At 41.6% G+C, this 27,529-nt stretch overlaps 1 protein-coding gene across 1 annotated transcript in view; it reads left to right on the forward strand.

Annotated features, from left to right (window-relative positions):
- The window catches only part of PDXDC1 (pyridoxal dependent decarboxylase domain containing 1), an 86,905-nt gene that overhangs the window by 31,556 nt on the left and 27,820 nt on the right, over positions 1-27,529 (forward strand). The window contains exons 2-7 of the mRNA XM_083153304.1: positions 14,266-14,339; positions 17,515-17,571; positions 19,655-19,735; positions 22,152-22,301; positions 24,066-24,255; positions 25,564-25,632. Coding sequence (XP_083009430.1) covers positions 14,266-14,339; positions 17,515-17,571; positions 19,655-19,735; positions 22,152-22,301; positions 24,066-24,255; positions 25,564-25,632 — 621 coding nt within the window. The remainder of the gene's footprint in view (positions 1-14,265; positions 14,340-17,514; positions 17,572-19,654; positions 19,736-22,151; positions 22,302-24,065; positions 24,256-25,563; positions 25,633-27,529) is intronic.

Consider the following 27,529-nt stretch of genomic DNA (forward strand, 5'->3'; position numbering starts at 1 on the left):
GTTTCCTTCGAACCAATAACATCCAAGATATGGATCATGCTTTATTCCTAAAGTTACTGACACTGACTTTAGAGAGGAATTATTTTCTTTATAATGGGAAGTATTTTCAACAACTTAATGGGTGTGCCATGGGGAGCCCCGTGGCTCCGAGCCTGGCGAATGTATTCATGTTCCAAGAAGAACAAGACAAATTTCTTAACATTCCAGCTTTCAAACAACAGGTTCTCATGTTCGTCCGTTATATCGACGATTTATTCCTTTTGTGGACAGGCCCTGAAGCAGCCCTTATTGAACATGTTAATTCCATCAACGCCAGCCCATCACCCATAAAATACACAATCAATGTTCAGAGCGATGCTATCAACTTTTTGGATGTGCTTGTTAAGATCGTTGATTCTAAAATACAAACGGATGTGTTTTCTAAACAAACCGATCGGAACACTCTATTACTGGCTTCTAGCCATCATCCTAAACCGCTTAAAGGCGGTTTACCCGAATCGCAACTGATGCGAGTGGCACGCATAGCGAGTTCCGAAACAGCAGCAATTAAGAGCACCAATCTGATTGTGGACCGCTTCCATCAACGCGGTTACAATTTAAAAACCCTACGCAGAATCCAAAAGGAAGTATTAGCTGTCCCCAGACATACACTGCTGTCAACCAGTGTTAAACCTTCAGCCAATATCCTACCATGAAAACAGCAGTTTACCACAGCAAGCCCTGTGGTCCAGCGGGCCACAAAGGCACTCTGGCCTATTGTTAAGACGGACCCATCACTTCCTTGCTTTCATTCTGCCAGACCATTGTCATGCTATACGCGGGGACGCAATATCAAAGACCAGATAATGCATACAGACATTACTGGTTTTGATACTCAGGCAAAGACACCCCATTTCCTGCAGAAGCCACCGGGATGCTACCGCTGTTTAAAGTGTACTACATGCAAAAACTTGGTTGTCTGTAGAACTTTTAAACACCCACATAGTGAACATCAGTTTTCACTACATCACGTTATGTCCTGTCTCACCACCCATGTTGTGTATCTTTTGTTCTGCCCATGCCCATTCTACTATGTGGGCAAAACAATTCGCACAGTAAGGGAACGGATGGCCCTCCATCGTTCAGCTATTAATGCAGCGATTATCAATAAAAAATCTGATCAACCGGTTGCTAGACACTGGGCGGATGCTGGACATAGTATATCTGATATCCGTTTCGTCATTATCGATAATGTTCCCCCGCTCAGACGAGGAGGAGACCGAGACAATTTGCTGCTTAAACTTGAATCCAAATGGATTTACAAGCTTCAAACTATCAGACCCATGGGTCTTAATGAACGCTTTAATTGGCAGGTGTTCATGTGACTGTTTGGCCCCTCTGAGATTTACTCATTCGTATTTGCATAAAGTATTCTGCATTCTATATCTAATATGTTCCAAGATTGGGACAGTCATTCCATCAGGATCCTGGCCATTGGTATGATCCCAGTGGCCGTGGACGCCATCCTGCGTCTGTTAGGTTTCCTAGGTTATCTGGGTTTCCTGGCAACGACAAAGGATTGACGTCAGTGGTGTGCGTCTCTCACTCGTGGAGCAGCGCACATCACACACGGCCACAGGAGAGATCATAGGCAGGTAATGTATTTAAGTCTCACTTGCGTGAGCTTTCTTGTTTATGTACTTGCCGCCGTGCAAGGTTATGTTCTTGCCGCCGTGCAAGGTTTATACAGGTTTTGCACTGTCTTGATAAAAACACTGCAGAGTGTTGAAACGTTGACTATTTGTGCTTGCACCTGTACCTATTGCTCTTCTGCATGCTGATAAAAAATTGATTTCATCAGTCCTTGGAGTGTCGCGGAATTTTCTTCACATATATATATATATATATATATATATATATATATATATATATATATATATATATATATATATATATATATATATATATATATATATATATATATATATATATATATATATATATTTATAAAAACAATGATAATAAATGTGGACAGTTGACCATAATTTAGTAGTCGCTAGCAATGTCCCGTTCCTATATTGCCGCCATAAGATGTAAAACTTTTAGAGCAACAAGCATGAGGATATTGGCTTTAGCTCAGGTAGTTATATTATCCCATAGGCATGCTCAGCCCATTTTTGTAGGGCTGCACCATTGGAGGGGCGTGTCCATCACTGCCTACTGGGCGTGCCCATCACTGCCTACTGGGAATCAATGCAAACTAAATAGGTGACTTATTTGTGTATATGGGTCTTAGAATGAATCATTCCCCCACACACTAGAAACAGGCAGCCTACAAAAACCACTGTAATGCCCTTTAAACATAATGCCCATTAGACATAATCCCATACACCGTAATGCCCTTTACACATACAGTAGGGACTGAATCTGGTTGATTTGCAAAGCAGTAGTATTTTGTGCGGGCTCGAAACCATTGAATGATTTCTAAACCACTCGCAAAAAATAAATCCCTCTCTGGTGACGTAGATTAGCAGCACCCTGCTCCGAGCACAGATTGGGCAGCTGACATCCGGTGATGTCAGCCAGATGCCCCCGGAAGGCTTGAAGCTGCCCGGTTTGCATGGGGACACCCAGCATCTTCGTGAATACGCCCAGGAAATGCATGCAAACCCGCCTTCTGCACCCCCCCACTGTGAGCGCCACAAGACTAAACAAATCTCCCAGGACGCCCACAGTGAAGACCTGCACATGCGTATAAGCGATTATGTGCATGCGCAGAGCTTGAACATCGGTTCACGTTGCAAATTCGTAATGGGGCTAACCCATCAGAATTAGGGCCATAATGCCACCCACCATAATGCCCTTTACAAATTATACAATATAACGTAATGCCTATTACACATTATACTACAAACAGTATGCATATTACATATTATGCCACATAACAACATAGTAATTAAGGCTGAAAAAAGACGTTAGTCCATCCAGTTTAACCTATGTAACTTGTAACTACTGACTTGAGTAAGTCATATCTATAAGATTCCCTTAATGGGCAAAAATGTATCCAGTTTTGATTTAAATTCATTAACAGTAGTTGCTGTAATTACCCCCACCGGCAATGCGTTCCAGAACCTTACTACTCTAATGGTGAAGAATCCGCTTCTTAATTCAGTACAGAATTTATTTTCCTTGAGCCTCAGTATATGCCCGTGTGTCCTAAGTATAGCCCTGTTACTGAACAAATTATCTCCCAGTCCCATATGATTCCCAATCCTGTATTTAAACATACTAATCATATCACCTCTCAACCTCCGTTTCTCCAGTAAAAACATATTCAGCCTGGTTAACCTATCTTTGTATTCTAGTGATTTGAGACCTATTACTAGCTTAGTCGTCCTTCTCTGTACCTGTTCCAATTAATTTATGTCCTTTTTAAAGGGCGGTGCCCAGAACTGAACACAATATTCCAAGTGTGCTCTCACCCTCTTCCCTCCTGTTGTCAAAGCCCTCTTCTCTTCACATTTCACTCACAGTTCTCCTATAATCAAACACTCAGTGACCATCTTCGTCCGCATACTCCCTCGATCATTGGCCTCAAGCCTCTTATAGTTTGTTGATTGAGTCCTCACTACTTATATTTAAGCTGTAATGTGTATTGAACTGTGGCACTCTTTATTTGTACTCTATTTTTGTTATTTATTCAATGTTATGCCAAGTTTTGTCTCCCTGTACTGTTCCTTTGTACTTATCACTCTCTCTTGGTCTAAGAAATGTTGGATACTATCTCTTATAATCCTTCTAATATTTTCCCCACAATGGATGTAAGGCTGACCGGTCTATAATTTTTCAAGGTTAGTTTTGCTACCTTTCTTCTATATTGGTACTACGTTAGCTATGCGCCAGTCCCTTGGTACCGCACCCGAGTTTATTGATTCCTTGAATATCAGATATAACAGTAGTGCTATGACAGAACTCAATTATTTTAGTATCCTAGGGTGTATTTCGTCCGGGCCAGGAGATTTGTTACAATTTAGGTTCTGTGATCTATTTTTTTTCTATTTCCTCACTCAAACATACAGTTTAGGAGCATTTATCTGTGGGAGATCTTCTGAAGATTCTTCCCTTGTAAATACAGAAGCAAAAAAATTCATTGAATAATTCCGCTTTCTCTTTTCCTTCTATTACCAGGGTACCTTAACCACTTCCTGTTTATATAACTGTAGAATTTTTGGGGATTAGATTTGCTATCTGCAGCTATTTTACGTTCTGTCTCTAATTTTGCCATCTTGATTGTATTTTTACATTTCTTATTACATTCTTTAAATGCGGCAAATGATTTTTAAATGTTTAAATGCCCTCCTTTTTTTAGCTGGTTCAATGTTGACTTTGCTGCACGCGGGAGGGGGGGGGGGGGCGGCTCCAGTGCTGTGAATATTTAATGAGCGCTCATTAAATATTCACTGCGCTGAATTTAAGACCCAGCTCACTGGCTGGGTCCTAAATACAGTTTCAGACCCGATTTTGATGCCAAAATACCGGGTCTGAAACGGGTAGGACCCTCCATTTTAACCGTTTTACAAAATCGGCTTTTGCAAAACGGTAAAGTGGTCCTGCACCTTTTAGACCGCACAGATTAACGTTTTTTAAAACGGTTAAAAATCGTCAAAATACCGTTTCTTAAGTGCGGTCTGAAAGGGGTGTAAATGTATCCGTGCCCTCCAGTAGTATTATTTTTAAAGTTTGTCACCTTTTAGTAGTATCCGTTCCTCTAAATAATTCTTTCCAGTTTATGTACTTTAAGGATTCCTCAAACTTAACAAAGTTTTCTTTTCTGAAATGTAAGGACCTAGTTGCTCCAATATAATTATCTTTGTTCAAATTTAAATCAAATGTGATCTTGTGATCACTGTTCCCCAATGTCTCCCTTATGGTTATGTTAGTAAGAATGTCCCAATTGTTGCTTATCAAGAGATCCAGGATATTGTTATTTCTGGTTGGACTTTCAAAGCTTACTTACATTAGTATTGTTTATTTATATGGCGCTACAAGGGTTTCTCAGCACCTGGTTAGTGATAGGTGTGTCCTCTAGGGCAGCGGTTCTCAAACTGTGGGTCCAGACCTTGTCCGCATGGGGTCGCGACTCCATGTTGCTGACCAACAGGCTGATGACTTTTCTCAACACAGTAATTGATACAAGGAGTCTGAACGATCTGTTGAATTGTCTGTTATTTTAGACTCCTCCCATCATTTTGTGCCTCCACAATGCTGCCATGCTGTCTGCTGACTACACATGTGATATGATGACCTTCTGCAGTAACTTGCTGGGGTCCTGTAATTATTTATATTGTCTGATGGGGCCCCAGAGCAAAATAGTTTGAGGACCCCTGCTCTAGGGCATCTGATCGTTTGCTGTAGGCAACATCTCGTTTATCTTTGATAAAGTACTGTACTTTAGGCACAGGACACAAGCCTGCACTTGCAAATGGGTACAGCCTGTTTGAGCGGCTTTCAGCTCAAAGCCACCTAGTGTGTATGCCCCAGCAAAGAGTGGTGAGCGCTGCTGCGTGCTCCCGTATCATCGACGGGAAAGCCGCTCATCTGCTGGTTATACCAGCAGATGAGCGGCGTTGAGGACGGCTTTGCATAGCTCTGCACTATGCAATGCCCCCCTCCATCGGCGCCGGGCAGGGGGAAAGCCGCTCAGTGTGTATGCACTGAGCGGCTTTCCACGCAGCGATGATTGACATCATTGCTGTCCATACACTCTGGGCGTAGTCGCCAAGTGTGTATGGACCTTTAGACTATGTGGGGGGTTATTACATTGTTTTGCACGTGCTCAGCCTGACCTCTATCCGAGTAGGCACCCAACAGAGCAATTCAATTGTTAGTATTGTTAGGGTGTTTATTGGTATTGATTGGCTAAAACACTGAGCTTATGACAATTTTCGCAGTGGTTTTCAAACCACGTACTTTGCACAAGAAATGTGTCTCCGCAGTTAATGGCCACCTGAACTGAGCAACAACTGAATTGCTTTGCTGGACATCCATTAGTTTAGATTCCAAGTTGAGGATGCTGCAATCAATTGAATCACCCCCTAAGAATTTTCCATGTGTCACAGTATTGTATCTAAAAGTACCAAAGTGAAATTGCTAATTGTATTAGCAGTTGATTTTTAAAAATCAAAACTCATTAAATACTTCTAAAGTCTCTGGCAACTCAAGATGACTGTTGCTGTTAAAACAGTAATCTCTGACATTATAAATAGAATTAGTTCTGCTTCAGTCACAGAACTATGACTGCGTGTTGACAACTGCTGTGGAGAAAAGTGTGGCACTGCTGTCTTGTCAGCACTTCCATAAATCCTGATAATCCGCATGACAACAGCCCTGATTGGAGATCTCACTTGACTTTTAATACACTATTGCTTTTCAACAGTGTTTTCTTTGTGTCTATTTTTGATTATATTTTTATCTACTGCTAAAGCAGCTAGAACCAATTTTAATATGGGATGCATGATGTTTCCAAGTGCCACATTTAACAATGAGTGGTAAGTGATTTATCATTCTTTTGTAATGGTAAAAGGTGGTATTTATTAGGGCTGATATAGCAGTTTGTCTAATTATAGTGTGAAGCCCTCAGCTGCTTTCTCGTGCCCATACAAACTGTGTAATCTTTGTATTTAACAATGAGCAATGCCTGGGCCTTATTGTTCATTGTGAAAAACCCAACTCACAGATAATCCTGGCAACCAGCTGCACCGGCAAGTAGTAGTGTCCAGGCATGGTACCCAGACATTACCCATAATGCAGTGCCAGAGCTCACTCCCCTGCCCCACTCTCTGCCCCTTCCCTGTTCTGCTCTGTTCCCTTCTTCCCTGCCTTCTGCACTGAAGTCCTCCTAATCGGGCTGCACATCCGCCAGCTGCCAAAACCTTCCACAGATGAGAAGAAAAATAACACTGTCTGTCTGGTGGCAGTTGCCCAGTTAAAATCATTTCAACCAGTATATTCAGTTTCCAATACTATTCTACATGAAGGGCATATGTGCCATTGCCAAAGCAATTGTACGCTGGCAGCAGCACCTGAAGTTGCACATTTCGCGAGCTGTCATAAAGTCATTGCAGTTGGAGTTGGATTGACCCCTATGCAAGCTTGACCATTCTGGTTCTCCCTTGCCGTCCCTTGGTGGTCCACTAAGTGCACAGTTTAGCCCCATACACACACTAAAGGATATAGTAAAATATATCGCTCATAAAAGGCCTTCTGAGCAATATCTTTTTACTATATCCTCTAGTGCAGTGTTTTTCAACCACTGTGCCGTGGCACACTAGTGTGCCTTGAGCTGTTCTCCAGTCTGCCCCCAGATCTGTAGATGCCCAAATCAGTTTACAGCCATCACCAGTTTGTTTTTTATATGGGGGCTAATAGTGGGTTTTTTTTTTTCCCTGTGGGGATCTCATGGTAATTTTTAAATCTTATTTAGTGTGCCGCAAGGTAAAACGGTTAAAAATCACTGCTCTAGTGAGTACACTGTATATGGTTTACGATGCATACTTCCGTGCATCGTTAACGACATCCTCCCTTGGCCTGCATGTACCGACGAGGGAGATCCTGCAACATTACCCCCATCGGCATTAGCAAGTGTGTATGCCAGGTCCCCGCCGCTGTGAATATCAGTGTTGATGGGGATTGGGTTATGTATATGGGGCTTAAATCTGGATGTGCTTCTACAAATCAATGTCTGGGTGTGTGGAGGGTGTTCATTTTGACAGACTCAAACCTTCTATCACTTCATCCCCCTCTTCATCCCCTTCTTCTTTTAATTATTTAGGTATTCTTAAAATATTGCTCTATTTAACCTAATTAATGGTTTAAAATAATCATTAGTTATTCCTCCCCGTGCTTGCATGGGTTTTTTCTAGGGACTACAGGTAGTTTCCACAATTAAAAATATTATATGTTAAATAGCTTTCAACAATAATGAACCCTAGTGTGAATGTGTCTGCTTGTAGGGAATATAGATTGGGGCAGGGATTGATGTGAATTGCCAAATACGCTCTGTACAGCACAGTGGCATGTGTGTGTGCTATATAAATAACTGGTAATAATAATAAATAACCAATTAACTAGTACTGCCAACTGGGCTTTCATTGACACTGTACCATCCCATGGTGACCTGATCTGTGTAAGGGGAATCGTGGTATACATGGCAGTAATGCGGAGTGGTTGCATACTTGGGTGACTCAGCTTGGATCAGATGGGGCCGATTTCAGCCCTGTTACGATGATGGGGGTTCTGCATATTTGTGCATGTGCAGACCCCCTGTTCGAAACACTTGCCGAGGCATTTGCACAGGTAGGGGCGGGAGCGGACGGGCAGTGTTTTGTGATCGTCCCCATAAAAACCCAGGACGGGTGGCTGACGTCTGTGCCCACCACTGCCTCGCTGGATAGTGGTGGGAATAAGTCAGTCATTTCCGAAGGGTATAGGAATCACTTGATGGTCGGTAGCACCGAATGTTTTCTCTTCCCTTCGGCCGCATTTTCTTGGACACATCTCATTGCATGTTAACTAATAATAATTGGTTTCCATTAGAATCCCGATCTGTATCAGCTGGGCACACCGACGGGGCCTACAGCTATATCTCCTGTTCATCAATCTATATCCTTGTGTTCCCAGCATTAGTACTGACCCCATATTACCTGATGATGGTTGCTGGGTTATGCTACATATGCAAGGCAGCGACTTGGGTTCTCAGAGCAGAAGGATTACATTTATCCAGACTTATTTAACATAGTGGGATAGTGCGTTACATTTTGACGGTGCTGTAAATCCTGCTTAAACGTGGTCTGTCTCCAGCTGCTGCTATTATAGTGCTGGAATATTTCTCTAGCACACCAGTTCTTCCTGGTCTACTTAAATCTGCATCATAATGTGTATAGCAATACAATACATTTTTAATGAGGACAGTGTTCCTCTCCCAGCCTTACACAGGATTGTATACCGCGGTGCAAGCCTGACCTGAGTAACATGTTTTGTTGCTAAAAATAATGTCCGTTGGAAGCACAAACCAGTGATTCTAGTTCTCCATGGGTGTACAGGGTACAAAGAGCAGAAGATTAAAGGAGATAATGTCGCTTCCTTCAGCTCCTCACTGCCACGAGCCTATGAGAATAAGAAATTAAGACTAAGCAAGGTGCAGATAATGAGTCCCCCCCCCCCCTTGTGGTTAGTAAAGTCAGACTAATGTGCGTCGAGTAACAATTGTTTGTACATTTAGTATTCAAATTCTGCTGGACACACGCGTACAAGCAGGATGAGTGCATGCTATAGAGCTGTACAGTGCAGGCACTGTAGTGTAATAGGAGACCTAGAACACACTGCATTCTATTTACTCTGCTTGCCTAAGGTGTGTTCCATTTATATGCTTTTTCCTCATGTGATTGCATCCTTATAGATCGGCAACGAGCGACGTGGCCTAGGATATGGCATTTTTCAAAATGTTTCACGGTGTTGTACGTACCCAAGAAAAAAAGCCACACTGCCCACTTGGCAACATCATTATTGTATCTATAGCGCTGATATATGACCGTGTACAAAACGTTGAATTCCTGTATAGTTAAGTGGGTATGGGTCGACATGCATTGGGTCGACCAGTGAAGGTCAATAGGGCTTAGGTCGACACCCTAGGATAGGTTGATATGGCTAAGGTCGACAGGATTGGAAGGTCATCAAGCATTAGGTCGGCATGAGGTTTTCACTTTTTTTTTACATTTTTCAACATTAGTTTTTTACATTACTGAACAAATAATAGGGTACAGAAAGAAAAATAAAATAGGGGAGGGACAAGTAAAGGAAGAACACACATTGACACATTCACGTACATATATATATAGGTGGATGGCGGCACTCCCACAATATAAATGGCAAGGCTGGACGCACGAGTTACCAACATTTCAAATGTATATTTTCAAATTTTTTGTCAGGGTGACACCCTGACGAAAAATGTGAAAATATACATTTGAAACGTTGGTAACTCCGCCATCCACCCATCGACTTATCTACGGGGAAGCGAGGACTATATGTATTTTTAGTTCAACATTTCTTAGTAGAATAGAGAGGCTAAACTATGGACTAAAATAGAGGCCATTACCATAACCTCTGAGTATGAATTATGTTCTAGTGGTCCAGTACTCAGACCAGCCAAGCCACTTGATCAATGGATTGGAGGTCGAGGGAGAGTAGCGCACTCCAGCGGTGTCATATTCGCAGTGGCTTTGAACATCTTGTTCGATTGTTGTGATTCGGGTGGAACGCCAGTACTGTGCCATCAAGGTTTTAGGTGTGATCAAAATATGGCCTATAATATATCTTTCATTAGGTGAAAAATAGCCAATTTTGGAGTCGGGGAAATAGGGATTTTTAAAACTGTTGAGATTAGTACAAACACCGCAGTCCAGAAATTGGAGACATATGGGCATTCCCAGAATATGTGGAATAGGGAGCCCACATATCCGCAACCTCGCCAACAAAGATTAGAATTAGCTGGGCTGAATTTATGCAGCAATACTGGAGTCACATAGACGGTGGAGTAATTTATAATATTGTTCGGTATGGGAAATACATTTAGATACCTTGAAACAAACTTGAAATATTTGGTGCCACTCCTCTTCTTCACTAATTGATTCGGTTCCCATTTCAGTAAAGAGGGAAATTTTACAAATCCCGCTGGTTCTAGCTGTAGATTAAACCACCAGGTGATACCCCCTCTACTATTCGCAAATGTTAATTTATTCTGAATGTATAGGGGGAGAGTGGGGACAGTATGAGGGGTTGGGGTTTTATCAAATAGCCAATGCCTAAGTTGAAGGAACTTAAAGAAGTCCGTATGGGAGAAGGAGTTATTTATTTATTTTTGTCCCGAATGTCATAGTCAACAAGGACATTGTCTAAAGGGTACCGCATCCTTTGCTGCAATCACCATGCATCAGGCACGGTGCCTCGCTGCACTCGACACACACACTATTTTTTTTCTCCCACCACACCATAGTGGATGGCTGGGCATGAAATACCGCCTATCGGCTGAAGTCTGCTACAAAAAAGACAGAGAATACTCATGTCGACCTTTTGACTGTCGACCTTGCCATTGTCAACTAAATGCTTGCCGATCTTCTATCTTGTCAATCTTAAGGTGGCCATACATCAGAAAGACCGGTCTATTATAATTGTGTCCAATTTCCCTTCAATTTCCCAGCAGTCCTGTTTTTGGAAACACAATGTACTCACAATCTGTCATACAATCCATCTGCTGCATGATTGAAGCTTCATTTAAATAGGGGGCTGGCCTACTAGGATCAAAAGGATAGGAGTACCAACATTACATCTAGTCTACACAATCACACACTAAATATGTACTACATATCGTTAATGATTTATCGCCCACTGTGTACTCAGCATTAGGCTTTGTAGCATTGTAGCCGATTGATGACCAATCCGCCACCCAATAAAGTTGAATTGCTCCCTAATGGCGAGATATATTAAGCTTATTAGAGCGGAGAGTGATAAGCTACAAGCCAATCTTCTCCTTACTGCCGTGTTACCCAGCTGGGGTTTAAAAAATGACAGTTAGGAGCTGAACGTTGTTCTTTTATCACTACATTTTCTCACTTTTCAAAGCTTAATAAGTCTAAAGGCAAAATAGATCTTAAGATTTACACTAGATGTCTCCCAGGAGTGACCTTGGCTGTCAAAGCGCTCTCTTGCCCTTCTGCTGTGTAAGCCGTTGCATAGTCCCTGCATATGTCCTTGGATGTTCCCTGGATATGTTATACAACTTTTTTTATAGTCTGCATCAGGCATTCCCAACCTCAGTACTCAAGGCACACATAACAGTGAAAGGTTTTAGTAGTATGCAGGCTTCAGCACAGACCGTTAAATAAAAAGGTACTACTTGTCACTTGTGCTTAAGCCTGGGTGCCGCTAAAACCTGGACCCTATCCGTGCACACCAGGTGATATCAATTACAATATCTCTCATTTTGGCTTTTGGTAACAACCCCTTCCGTCATCCATACATGAGGGAATACATTGTAAATGAGGGTCATGCTGCAAAATGCAGCATGGCCGCTGCCCCTTCCCCAACCAGTATCAGCAACTGTGTATGCACTTGCCGATGTCCGTACCCCACAAGGTTGTATTGGCAGCGGCTGTAATCATACAGTGTGCCTTGAGGACCGATGTTGGGAATGCCTGGCCTTGATGCAATGTGCTTTACCTTATCTGAGTATCTAACAAAACACATCTTGGATTAACTCAAAATACCTCTTCAGTCTTTGTTTTATGAAACGCAATATATTTTTTTAGCTTAACTTCATGTTGTGTAATTGTACATTGTAAGTATATATGTGCATAGTTTTAGTATTGTTAAATTAACCTATAAGCCAGCAGAATGGGCAAGAGTGGGTTTGGCCCTTTTAGCTCCTGTGGGGCAATCTTTCAGTAAGATGCCTTTTAAGGTATGGTGTAAAGTGGTTTTAAACATCCAGATGTTCCTAGAACTGTAAATCCTTGGACAATGGAATATTACTATTATACTGCTGTTGTTGTTTGTTGTTTTACATAGCGCACACATATTCCGCAGTGCTGTGCAGAGAATATTATTATGCTACTGTTGTTTTCATAGGATGCGGTTGAAATACCGATGCCGGAATCCTGACCACCGCAATGCCGGCACTTTGTCCCTCTATGGGTGTCCACGCCAAAGAATAAAATAGTGTGCCGAGCGTAGCAAGGCACTGGGCCCACTGCATGGCGAGCACAGCAAGCCCGCAAGGGGGTGTGATCCACAGCCCCCCCTTGTTGGTATTTCGGCGGTTGGGATTCCTGCGTCGGTATTTCAATCGTCGTGACTCCGACCGCTGGGATTTCATACTGATCCCGTTTTCATAGTGCGCACGTATTCTGCAGTGCTGTGCAGAGCTTACAATCTATATTTCCTACCATATGCGCAAACATTTACACTAGGGTTAATTTTGTTTAAGTCACTTAACCTAGCAGTATAGCTTTGGAATGTGGAAGGAAACCGGAGCACCTGTAGAAAATCTACACACACATAGGCCCTTATTCTGGTTCACTCGCTTAGGCAAATTCCTTCTCAGATGGACAAAACCATGTGCACTGCAGGGCGGCAGATGTAAAACGTGCAGAGAGGTTTAGATTTGGGTGAGTTATTTTGTTTCTGTGCAGGGTAAACACTGGCTACTTTATTTTTACACTGCAATAGATCTTCCTTTTAAGTAAAACCCCACCCAAATCTAACTCTCTCTGCACAAGTTACATCTGCCAGTCACATGGTTGTGTCCATTTGAGAAGGAATTTGCCTTTGCGAGTGAACCAGAATAATGGCCATAGTGAGAATATACAAACTCCTACACAGATGGGACCATGGTGGGAATTTAACCATGACCTCAGTGCTGTAAAGCAGTAATGCTAACAATTGCACCATCCGTACTGCCCATAATTCATAATGTTGTTGAACTGACTTCGGTAACATGACTACTATACAGAGATCCCAAAATCCCCTGATCATTTTACACAATTTTAGTATGTCCTAAAATTAGAATTCCCCCTTTCAGGGGGCAATTTAATTTATTTATTTTTTTGATAAGTAATGGGCACCTATCTGAGCTATTCAATTGTTTTTCAGAGCCCTACAGTTTTGGGGGCATGACCAGTCACCAGTCACTGGATACCGACACGATTGGGCAGATGTATTAAGCCTTAACAAGAGATAAATGCAAGGGTGATAAAGAGAGATAAACATCCAGCCAATCAGCTCCTTCTGACTTTTTTCAAACACAGGCTGTAACATGGCAGTTAGCAGGTGATTGGCTGGATGATTATCTCTCTATCACCCTTGCATTTATTACTTCTTAAGGCTTAATACATCTGCCCTGTTATCCTTTAAGAAAAGCATTGGTACTGTAGGTATGCCCATGTATCTAGGTTTTGTATTTCTTATATGTGTAAGCAAGCCAGTAAAAATGATTTTGTGGCACACATTTATCCTGCCATGCGTCATTAGCTGATTTTTGAGACATTGTTTTCTTTCATGTCTAATTACACAATCATGACACTTTACCAAACAGGATACATGTCTACTCTAGCCTAGTCATTTGATATTGTGTTATATACTAACATATACAGGATCTACATAGAAGCCTATAATAGCAGTAGGATGGTTCTTTAATGTTACATTATGATTTTTTTGCTCTTGCTCTTTGTGTAGATGGTGGACCCAACCTTGACAGAAATGGGGAAAAATCTTAATGAAGCAATGAAGATGCTGGAGGAAGGCCAGAGGTATGTTTGCTCCTCTCTGACAACCTGGTAATTCATTAAACAACAATTACCATATAGCAGTTCCTTGTACAGCCATCATAGTTAGGTGTAGCCACTCCAGGAAGTGTTTTAAACTAAAATAACTTCTGGCAGCACAACAGATGTGTCCCTTGATGTTCCCGACATTTATAGCTGCACTCCCTATGACTCTGTTTTCTTATATGTCCGTACAGTGACGCCCAGAACAGAAATACATTTATATTATATAACTCTTTAAAGAGCCATGCATAAGATGTCTCAGTAGAAGAGACAATGTTGCAAGCTAGAATCCAACATGGCTACCATTAGTTGCAATTTTCCACAGTGCCAGCTTACTCAGCTGAACACTGGAGCCAGGAAATCTGTGTGGTAACATGCAGACCCCAGGCTTTCCAATCCCAGAAGACCAGAGCGACACGCCCTGTCCCTGGGAATGTAGCCTTGCCTCATCCCCCCAATGCCACAGCCTGTCAACAGGCCTTGTGCAGCCACGTATTCTCGATCATCGGGAATCTGCATGTGGTGCAGGAGCTGTGCCAAACTGTCAATTAGACCCAATATTCCAAAGAACTTGTTTAAAAATTGTAATTCCATGTTAATTATTTTAAATATACAGTCTCTTCTTGGCAGACATGATACAGCATTGTGTGGTTTTACAGCTTCAGTTCATGACCTGTTGTTTGGTTGGGTGTAAAAGAGATTATATTTGGTTGCAATAGCTACAGGATCTTGTGCTTTAAACTCCCATAGACCAAGATCACTGTGACCGTATTATATGTCTGGAATACCATGTATTTGTTCATACACTTTTCTTTACTCTTTTAAAATAAAATCTTAGACACTTTATGATTGCAAACACAATTATTAGGCTTCTCACTGGGAACTGCTGATTGGCTTATAAATTGTTATTGCAGTATTACCAGATATATTTTATTGACACTATATAGTGAATGACGTTATTAAAGGCTGTATAAAGTGAATGTTTCAAATACACCTAAGCTGGGCCATCTGTAAAATATAAAAATCTTGTCACAGAGGTGGAATCAAAACAGTCAGACGTTTAAGGAATGTACACACTGTGTGATTGTCTGTCTGAATCACACAGCAAGGCAAATACATTAAATTTGGACTATTTAGTATATGTACTATATAGTCTCGCATGCACAGTCTATTCGATTTTGATGCCACACATCGGGATGTAATAGAATGCCTTCGATTTCCACTCCATTTCAAATAACATTTTCGTATATATAAACAAAAGCAAAGTAAACCACATCAAACCGTGTGTACGGAGCATAAGTAATAGACACAGAAGCTGGTTACGGGTTACTTAAGCCAAGGTTGCCAGGGCACCTACTGCTACTGCTGAAAATGGTTTTGTACCAATAATCAGATCCCATGTTTCACCACCTCTGTTTTACTCAGATTTAAAGTGCTGCACTATTTTGGGGCTGTGTAAAATAGAGGACAGTGTTATATTGGGGGTGATTCAATTAAGGGCGCTATTGAATTTTGCCGGGAATAAGTGTTCCGAGCTATCTCTGTAATCTCATGACTAGAGGCCTTCTGTACGCACCCTCATGAGGTATGAGCCGATATCTGACCACACTAATGCCGCAATGTGAGTTGCAATAACAGCATTGCACCAGGCGCTTAAGTTGTAGAGTACCATTTACAGCTACTAAATAGCATTCTTTAGCTGTGGTTACCTGCAATTACATAGCTCTAGGCACTCTTTCCAGCACTATTCAATATTGAATTTAATGCCCCCCCCCCCTTATTTGCAAAGTGATATTTAAATATGATCTGTGATAAAGTTCTAGTATTTATTTTAAATGGAAAAAAAAAACTTCTAAAATCCTTGTTTGATTCTTGATAAATTGTAATGTGCAATATTCTTCGAAATTTTACTAAAATATGGAGTATGTAGAATATTACACATTTTAATGTTAATTAAGTAACTTATATTTGCTGATCAGTATTTATTGCTTTCTCCTTTGTTATGTAAGTAAAACTTTATTCATGTAATGTACATTTAATTGATACAGTATGGGCAATAAGACTGATCCAAAATCTAAGCATACATGGCATGTATATTATTTGTACAATAAACCGTTTTTGTACAAATATATATACATATTTAAAAATGTCAAAGTAGTTTAGCCTGTTGGTTTGTCTGTCAATAGTAATGCCTACAGGAAGAATTTCACGTGAATGCTATGGGGTGTATTCAATGCGTCTGGCGAGGGGGTGAAACAAGTGATCCTCACTGTTTAACCCCGGCGCCGGCTGCTCACCCTATTTAATGCCGCAGGGAAATCCCCCAAACAGCGAGGCTCGTGGCTAATGCACGGAGCCCACTGCATTTAGCTGTGAGTCTAGCTGTTTCAACGGCTGCATACGCCATACAGTGTATGCAGGGGGGGGTCAGTTGAATACTGACCCTGCTCGCTGTCACAGCTCTCACAAATCATTGAATACACCCCTATGTCTGCAGCGGTATCTGGACAGGTTCAATAAATAGAATGACATGGCCAATAAGTTGACAGGGTCAATAGATCGACATGCGTTTTTTGACTAAATTTTGAGCCGACATGCTCCGCCAGGTGGTATTTCATGCCCTACCTGTTGACCTTTTGAATGATGACCTTTGGACCCTGTCGACCATTTAACCCTGTCAACCTTGTGACTGTTGACCATTTAGTGGTCGACCATATGAGTGTAGATTTTTTTTATACCAAAACCGTCTGCAGCACATAGGGAATGATGGTAAGAGAACATGGCCGGGGTAATTCCTGATTACAAGTTCTTTATTTCAACAATATAAAATTCATAGAAGAAAATGGCAAGAACTGGTACTAGCAGATCAGAGATTAAATACAGTATCCTCTGCTTTACCCAGCAATGGCTTTCCAGTTTAAGGTATGGAAAAGTCATTTTCCTAAGAGATGGAGAATTTAAATGTAAATAGCTTGCTGATAAACATTGTAAATACATACAAGAGCAACCACTCCGGAATTGTCACATTCCAAATGTTAGAAGCCAGTAAGCTTATTATATTGTACTAGTAGGTTTCGCCTGAAGGCACCTCCTAGATTTTAATTGACTACTATTTCTGTTTTGATTGTCTTATGTATGTTTATTTTGTCATTAATAGGTCAGCAGAAGATGAAAAGGACACAAGGAAAGATATCCCTGGACCTCTGCAGGGAAGGTGAGTGTTGTCAGCTCACTGGTCATTTTTGCCAGGCTGGTTTGCACATACTAGTTGATGCATGGTGTTGACCAGTGCAGTCTTTCCCATAGGTGGGGGGAGAGGGGGGATCCAGTGAATTATTTTGCGGCCTGGACTAATGTGTTGTATTTAATCTCTGACCTGCTAGTACCAGTTCTTGCCATTTTCTTCTATGAATTTTATCTCTGAAAAAATTATATTAAAACAATCACCCCACCACAACAATTGTAGGTTGTTTCTTAAGTTAGGTAAACCCTAAACGACGTTTGCGCCCAACAAGATCGCAAGTGAATGGCCTTTGCTAGCAATGTCTCCTGTCGGCCCTAATTGCTGGTTTGATGGAAGATGTCACTGATGGAGTGCACATAGTCCGCAACCTAGAATGTATACATTGGACTATTTGAAAATATTACCGTTATGATTCGTCATAGTCCGCAAATTGTTCAAAACGTCATCTAATGTGTACCCAGCTATAGGGTGGCCATACATCAGGACGTTTTGGAATCTTAACCCTTTGAGTGCCAACATCTCTCTGAGAGATGCGCAAAATATCTGCTAAAAATGCCAACATTGCTTACATTTGTTGTATGTATTTAAATGAAAAATGTGTAAAAAAAGATTATGTAAGGTAAACATTACAGGTCATTATGAGGAATAAAAATGTTTGCTTGGCAATTTTCACACCTCTTTGGTAAAGTCACTTGGCACTCAAAGGGTTAAGATATTAGACACATTTTCACTTGAGACGCACAATAAATCTAAAGCTGCCCATTACATCTAGTACATAAAGCATGCGATGTGTTAAAGCAATGTGTTTTTTGGCCTAGATTTGATGCGGCTGCACATACTTTGTGCTATGTGATGTGCACATCGCATCGCACCCATTTATCGCAGCGTGTGTATGGGCACCTTTATGTGTGTAATTTCTCATAAGATCTATTGTTAGATCTGCAACTCCCAGCATACTGGCTAAGATCATGTGTGCACACAAGATCATAAGACCATCTTTCTGGAAGAATAGATGTGTTGTATGTGCCCCTCCCTCCCCACCAGATAATTCCTGCTAGAGGTAATGGAAAATGCCATGGGATAAAACTCAGAGCCCGTGGCACCTCCTTACAGTTAGATATGGTAGGAATGGTGGTAAGCACACTCTGCGCCTGCTCCTATCGGTACATAGGATGTTCCTCCATTGTGCATTTTCGTTAATATTTAACCTGCTCAGTAGATAGCATAAATGTAATACAGGAGAGTGTATAATGACTTGTGTATTGCATACGAAAATATGATCTGGTTAAAATACTACGTTTTGAATGAGGCAAGGAACGTAAATACGTTTTAGTATTTTTTCAATCCAGGGAATCGGATTTGGAAAATACTTAATCTCTGGATTCAGGGTATTGGCCTCCCTAATAAATAAAACTCCCCTGTGCTGCACATTTACTCATGTAATCGGGGCGGGCAGAAGGGGCACGGTGGAGCTTCCGGGAGGTCTGACCACATAACGCTTCGCAGTCTAATCCTGGAATTGGAAACTCTAATCCCAGGATTTAAATTGTTGCAATTTTAGGTCCAAATCCCGGGATCCCTAGTGGTGAGGAATAGGCACCTTTGCCCATGTATATACCATGTGAAAGAAATTCCCGAACAGCCTGCACCTCACAGGCTACTACATATTGCTTGTGATATTACGTAATTGGATTATTGTAACATTCTTATGAGGCTGAGTAGTGAACTATATGTCAGACATTAATTTATAAGGCCTCTGAGTTATGCATGCTTTATAGTGTGCCAGCACTTAGCTCATTTATAAATGGGTCACTTTCTTTCTACCTGGGTTTTGGTATATGGCAGAATTTGTATTACACAATCTGGTTCTTTTGTGGGAAATGGAATGCACAAGAAGTAGCTAAGGCGCTTGCCTGATGTGCCTGTCGTTTCTATGCTCTGAAACAGGCCCCCGTCCCTTTGTAAGACATCACCATAGGTTTAAAGTGAGCAACGCCAACTAGGTGTGAGGATAAACCTGTGTAAAGAAACCTTTATTTACTTATCCTTTCAGTGGTCAGAACATGGTGAGCATTCTGCAGCTGGTGCAGACCCTCATGTATGAAGATGAAGAGGAGGATACACAGTCCTATCGGTAAGTATTGGCATCTCCACCTTTGGATAGACTTATTTGTTGTGTAATCAGTCTGTCTTTAGGGCTCTAGAACAGTTATCATAGTTTGCGTTTTAAAGCCGGAATGGCAGACTTTATTAATTGTCAGCCATTCAACCACCAAAATGTTGGTTCCTTCCACTGTTAATGAAAGTGCTGATTTTACCAGATAGTTTAGGTGACTCTCACATAACCAAATTAAATTCTTTGGGTAGCTTTGTTTAACAGTCATATGTTCCAGGTATATACATACCACCAGGGGGGCTGCAGCACAGTTCCACATTCGAATAGGGAAGCTACAGCAACTGCCATTCCAAACTGACTCACTGGCAGTGGGCGTGGCTCCTCTATTTGAATTTTGGACTGTGCTGCAGCCCCTCCTCTGGAGAGCCACAACTGCACACCAATGTAAACTGATACATTCCTTGTAGTTGCACATCTGTAGTATAAGGGCCTCCTCTAGAGATGTTCTCCACTAAATAAGGTTTTTGGTTCCAATGGAAAAAAATAACACTCCTTCAGCTGGGGTATAATTTATGAGTTGAGTGAGGACAGCTCTCTATCCTCTCTATCCTAAGAATGATTGGACTCTCTTCTATAAAACAAATCTGTCCAAACTCTTTAAAGTGTATCTTTTTTTGGAGGGGAATAACATAGCAAAATCCAACCTGGTTCTGCCTTGTGAACAATTGGCATACTGACAGAACTTCCTGTGCAGCCTCCATATTGCAGGCTATCCCATATTGCCATATGTTCTAATCAAAAGTTGAAGACTGATTAGCAAAGACTGGATTCATTATGTACAAGATAATTATAAAGAAACCAACATTGGCACTATCTTTCCAGTCACAGAGAAAGTATATGGTTGGTGGTGCACCGAAAATTCAGTATAAGTAACTGGAAAACAAATTTGCAAAGAGGCCAGCAAAGACCAGATTGCTTTTCACTGCACTTTTTAACTGTCAATAAATGAATTTATAATAAAACATAATTTTATTTATCTAAAATATATACATTAAGCATTCAATATGCAATCACAGTAAAACCTGCACGCAATAGGGGTAAAATATATTCCTCTTCAAAGTAGAAAGAAGTTGGTGAAAATGATTGTTGCCCCCACTCATTCTTATACTGTATATCAAATTCTAATAATATAATGGTACAATGCTGACTAGTTGCTCCACGATACGTTAATGCTTCCAAAAATTTAAGGCCAGATGTATCCAGCTGCAAAAAGTGATAAACAGCCAGCCAATCAGCTCCTACCTGCCATGTTACAGGCAAGTAGCAGCTGATTGGCTGGTTGTTTATCACCCTCCACTTTATCACTTTTTGAAGCATGATACAACTGCCCTTAACCCTTTGAGTGCCAAGGGAATTTTTCAAATGTGTAAAAATTCCCAAGCATTTTTATTCATATTGACCTGTAATGTTTACCTATTATATAGGAAAAACAATTTTTTTTTTTTTACACAGTATTTGAATTTATATAACAAATGCGAGACACACTGGAATTTTTAGTGGATATTTTGCACATTGCTCACATCTATCTTTTCCCCTTAAAAGTGTTAATGCAACATTGGTAAAACCAGTCGGTGATGGTTAATTAGGGTTTTAGATTACAAATGAAAAGTTGTTTTATTACATATTCATTTATTGACCGTTTAAAGAGTGCCCTGATAAGCAATATTACCCAGTGTATTTAGAAATGATAAAACCATTCACTCAGTGATTTAAAAACTCTGAGGGGGAAAAACGAATGTTTAAATTGGCAATAAAAGCATCACTGCGTTGTTCCTCCACTGACAGAGCCCTACAATGCTTTCCAGTGCAATCACTCAGTCACGGGAAAAGGAATTTAATCTTCCTCATGATCTGATAGACGGGCACGGTCTCATAAATAAGGCATTTTGTTCACTTGTCATGTATGTCTGTCAGCTTTGTATTATCATTCTTCCTCAATGCTCATATATTTTCCAGCTAAACCCTTGTTTTATGCATTTCAGAATGTTTTTCTGCTACAGTGTTCTAGATTGCATGGAAGTGCTTTGTAATCCTATACATTATTAGTTTTTTGTGTCAGATTTACAGAGCTTAGGCTCCACTCCAGTCCTCGTGTGCCTGTAATAGGTCAAGTGGCAACGATGTATTTGCTGGCACTCACAAATGTCAGTCATCGGAAATGAGTCACTGACTTTTATCAGGTTTATTGTTAAAGTATCACACAGGGATAAAAGGAATACAACACAGCTGGTACGGTTGGGACCCCTGAGCCGTACAGTTTAGTCAGGTTAAATACTGGTTTTCGTTGCCATTTATTTTAAGTCTTGTTGTGTCTTGGAAGCTGCTAAACTTTCCACATGTGATATTCTATGTTGTACTGGTTTTGTTTCTTTAGTAGGATTCAAAATGTTGGAGAACAGGGTCACATGGCACTGCTGGGGCATAGTCTAGCAGCATACATCTCCGTACTGGACAAAGACAGACTCCGAAAACTGACCACCAGGATTCTATCGGACACCACGCTGTGGCTCTGCAGACTGTTCAGGTACCTTCGGCAATGAAGACCTGAGTTTAAGGGACCTACACACTGGGAGATGAGCGATGCTAGATCGCTCAGCACTGCACAGCTTTGCACAGTGTGCTCCATGAAATCTATAATCGCCCTGACATCGGCGATTTATAGATTTATCCAGCATGCTGGATATTTCTTTCTGGGGCGATAGCGATGCGTGGGGCTGTGCATCACTATCCCCTATGCCCCTACACACGGAGCGATGTAGGGGCATTTTCTAAGCAATATAGTGATAAAAATGCTTTGAAAATGCTGGGGAATTGCTAAGTGTGTTGACCCCATTACAGTCCAGGAGTAATCTACCCTGTAGATATGGCCCTAGTTATACAAGTAGGCTAAACCAGACATCCGTGCTGATATAGGACTGCTCTCTTATTACACTTCATGTGTTAATACAAGTGCTCACTTATTAAAGCAAACAGGATATGCATCCTGCATACATTTACAGGTAGTTGTTACCTTTGTCTATACTAATACACTATTTATGATAGACTGCTTAGGGTTAGAGCACTGTTTTGTTACTCTGCATCTTCAGCATATGTATAGAAGTACAGGTTGAGTATCCCGTATCCGAGTATCCGTTATCCGAATTATTCCGAAAACCATACATTCCAGAAAGTGAAAAAAATTATTTTTTTTTGCTAAAAACTCACTGGGGACATTTGTAACAGCAGTACTGGTGACATGATATGTATCTGGCACTATATATGTGCAAGAAAATGATTGCTTGGCATTCAAATTCAATATCTGAGATAGTACACAAATTTTGTTTCATGTTTTGAAACCTTGTTTTTTGAACAAATAAAATATATTTGTGTGTATTTTATGTGGTAATAAAATATATTTGTGTGCATTTTATGTGTTTATACAGCATAAATGCAAGATACTTCAAAATACATCATTGAAATATTAAAATATTCCAAAATACGGAATAATCCGTTATCCAAAATTCTCCTGGTCCCGAGCATTTTGGATACGGGATACTCAACCTGTATATAGTACAAGTAGCCCACACATAGGGCTATTTCACACACAACGGATTGTAATGGTTCTGTCAAAAACTGATGTTTTCTTACTGTTGTTTTCCGTGAAAAATACATTGTGATTTTCACAAGGCTCGAATACGGCACACTTGTCATGCTACAGTCGTGATGACCACTAACTACGGCGGTTGCCGTGCCATCTCCGCAACTTAGTAGATCACATGACTTTACACATGTGAAACACCACACATTTCAGACATCCGGTGGCCGTACACAGATAAGATAAAGGTATACCCCACCTCAACTGATGTACCACGATGCGATGGCAGGTTTAGTTTACCCGGCTGTTGCTTGTGAAAGCAAGTCGTCCATAGAAAAAAGTTATTTTTTTCTTTCTGGACAGATAAATCTGTTGCAATGCGTTGTCAGGCTAGCCATAGACAATTCATTAGAATACACACCGCGCACCGAGTGTTTCACGATAGGAGTCTGTTTGCTGAGGGCTGCATGTAAAAACCACAGGGTAATGGAGGCAGACAGGGAGCCACAAACTGAGAGCTAGAAGGCTTATACATCAAGGAAGTAGTAGGCAATTCCCAGTCATCCCGATGCCAGAATGTGGGGAAAGGAGAAATACTCTGTTCACTGATTGTAGCACGGATAGAGAAACTCCTACTTGTATCAGTCAAATGATTGTTGATAAAAGGATCTGGGAACACCAGCACATACAGACCACCTCTGTATTATCTTCCAGATATGAAAATGGTACCGCCTATTACCATGAGGATGATCGAGAGGGTCTTCTCAAAGTGTGTAGACTTGTCATCCACTCTCGCTATGATGACTACACGACAGAAGGATTTAATGTTCTCTTCAACAAACAGCCTGTAATCTACATGAGTGCTGCTTCTAGACCTGGACTAGGCCAGTTTCTCTGTAACCAGGTATGGGGCGGTCTGTGTATAAAAATGTATGACTACAGTATATCCAGGGCTATTTTTGTACAGGCTCCAGCAGGAGCTGAGGCCCTTATTCTAGTTCACTCTTTCAGACAAAATATTTCTTAGATGGACAAAACCATGTGCACTGCAGGTGAGGCAGGTGTAAAACCCCACCCAAATCTAATTATCTCTGCACAAGTAACACCTGCCTCACCTGCAGTGCACATGGTTTTGTCCATCTAAGAAATATTTTGTCTGAAAGAGTGAACTAGAATAAGGGCCTCAGTTCCTGCTGGAGCCTGCACAAAAATAGCCCTGAGTATATCCAAAACAAAATGAATGCTTATATTCCGTTCATGACTAGGGTTTATTCCTTAGTGACCGGACTTGGCTGATGCTGTGGTACTTTATTTTTTGTAGCATTTTAACACAGCCTTGTAAATATTTTTTATTTTATTTTGGAAGGTGGGGAAAAAAAAAAACACCATTTTATTATTCTAGTCATAATTCCTACAAAAAAAAATAATAATTAGCGGAACTCTAGTACTGGACCCCAGCATAACTGGCCTTAATTTGGGGGGTTGACTTATACAAGGTGACTGCACAAGCAGGGTCTCCATTAGCACCTATTGTTGGTGCACTGTTCAGCTGAAACCAGAAGACTGCAGTCTGTTTCCCACATGAAACCAAGTTTTTTTTAATGTAAGTTTTATACAGTATGGCCCGATGTATTAAAGGATCTATAAGAAGGAAGTCCAAATTCCTATAAAACATTTGTAATGGAGACACTATGGGCTGGGGGTATTCAATCATGGGCCACGGCTGTCGAGCTGGCCTGACAGCCATGACCCTGTCCTGTTCTCGGGCTGCTTGACAGAACAAGCAGGCGGAAGCGGGATGAAAAGGGCGTGGCCACGAGCTGTGGCCGGGAACTCGTCACTTCACGGCCATTCTCGGCAGAACGGGCCTGACTGCTTGTGAAGTCGGGATCGTTCTGCCGAGATACCCTGTTCAATGCGTTGAATAGGGCCCCGCAGCCATCTCCCCTATCGGGAGATGGCTGCGGGTGATTGAATACCCCCCTAATGCTACAAAATATGTTATATGGCTAATCCCTTTTCTAGTAGCTAACACCTGGACTTTAATGGCATTTAATGGGAGTTTGGAAACTTGGGCAGATGTATGAAGCAGTGGTAAGGGAGGAGAAGTGATTCTTCATACATCTGCCCCTCTGTGCTAGATTACATACATCACATTTCTGTGGTCATCCTATGTAGTGGATAATGTTTAAAGTGTTTCCTCTTTCCCTAGCTTGGACTTCCTCTGTCATGCTTGTGTCGCGTGCCTTGCAATACAATGTTTGGATCTCCGCATCAGATGGTAATTTCTAATAACAGAATTTAGTGATGTCTAGGCACATTTATTTTTTATTTCCATTCTTCAGCCATAATGTTACATCTTCATAATGTGTAATCTCTTGATGATGTGGAGATTACAGTCTTAATTACATTTACATATCCTATATACTGTATACCTAGACTATCTCCGTGCTATGCAATAGGTAATGAAGGCCCGGTATATATGTATTAGCAGGGCGCCCAATTAGCATACATACGACACCGTAGGGAAATCGCATCGCATGCAACTTTTTTGCATGCGATGCGATTTTCCTATGTCATTTGTTCACTGCTCTCTGGCCTTGGGCGGTGCGATGAGATCACATCAGATCGCACCGCACTTAAAATCACATGCGATCGCATGCTATTTTCTAGGGTGCGATTCCATTTAATTTACTATACACTTGTATGACCTACAATGGGCACCCCCGCACTATCCACACCTCCCTGAAGCGTGGGGAGCACAGCGGAACGCATCCTCCCAACCTTTTCATACCCCCACTATCCACGTGGGTGTGGGGTTGATTTTATATAGTGTGGTGAGCGCAGTGAGCCACCGAGCTCGAAGCGTGGCGAGCGGATGCAGAATACATGTAACGTAATCCGCGGGGCTCGCTGCACTCGCCACGCTTCGGGCTCGGTGGCTCGCTGTGCTCGTCACACTATTTAATATCAACGCCGACGTGGATAGTGGGGGTATGAAAAGGTCGGGAGGACGCATTTCACTGCCCCTCGCGGGGCTCGCTGCGCTCGCCACACTTTGGGGTGGTGTGGATGGGGGGGGTGCCTAAATACCATTGTATGTCATACAAGTGTATACTAAATTAAATGGCATTGCACCCTATAAAATCGCATGCGATCTTATGTGCAGTGCAATTGCATGCGATGCGATCTCATAAATTAAACAGTGAATAAATTACATAGGAAAATCGCATCGCATGCAAAAAAAATCGAATGTGATGCGATTTTCTTACGCAGAATCGCACACTAAGCTATTTGCTTAGTGGGCGCCCGGCAAATACATAAGTACCGAAGGCCCACATACAGTAAATGTAAAAACCAATGTAACATATGATGCTGACAATAATCTCTCGCATATGTTTTGGGTACCACTAATATTCACTGAATAGTGTCACAGTGTCCCGTGGTGGGTGGCTGGGGTGTTAGTTGGGGTATGGATCATTAGATCTACAAGATGTTGGTTGACAAACATTGGGTTGACATGCAGAAGGGTCACCACCATTAGGTCGCTATGGGTCTAGGTCGACAAGGGATTTTTCAGTTTTTTTTTACCCAAATGTCGACACAGTTGACATGGACACTAAAACATAGCACTCCGTCCCCTTGCATGACTTTCTGTGCTCGTCATGCGAGGGCATGGTGCCTCGCTGCGCTCGGCACACTATTTTATTCTCCCACCACACCCTAGTGGATGGCAGGGCATAAAATACTGCCTGTCGCATATGTCTGCTCAAAAAACAGAGAAATACCCCATGTTGTCCTTTCTGCATGTTGACCCAATGATTGTCGACTCAATGAATGTCTCCCGTTAGTTGGGCGGCCCATGTCACTTGCTGCTCTGCTTAGCGCAGGAGAGAGACACAGGAGGGATACTAGTGTGCTGTTTTGTATAATTGAACCACTGTAATGAATGTTAAGTACAGTGAAGGGTATTTGTTTAGTTTCATGGCGGCAGCGCGTGCCGCTCTAGCTATGAATCTTGGCAGCTTGACAAATTCCCTTACTTCTCTAAGCTACATGATCAGCGTAGCACCGGTTTGAATCCTGGCAGCTCGCCAGCTGCCTTACTTCTGTAATCTACGTTATCAGCGTCCTACGCTGACTCCGCGGCAGCCCAGCGCTGCTACTCCTAAGCTCCT

Source organism: Crinia signifera, chromosome 7, assembly GCF_055691185.1.
Source record: "Crinia signifera chromosome 7, ASM5569118v1, whole genome shotgun sequence".
Lineage (NCBI taxonomy): Eukaryota > Metazoa > Chordata > Amphibia > Anura > Myobatrachidae > Crinia > Crinia signifera.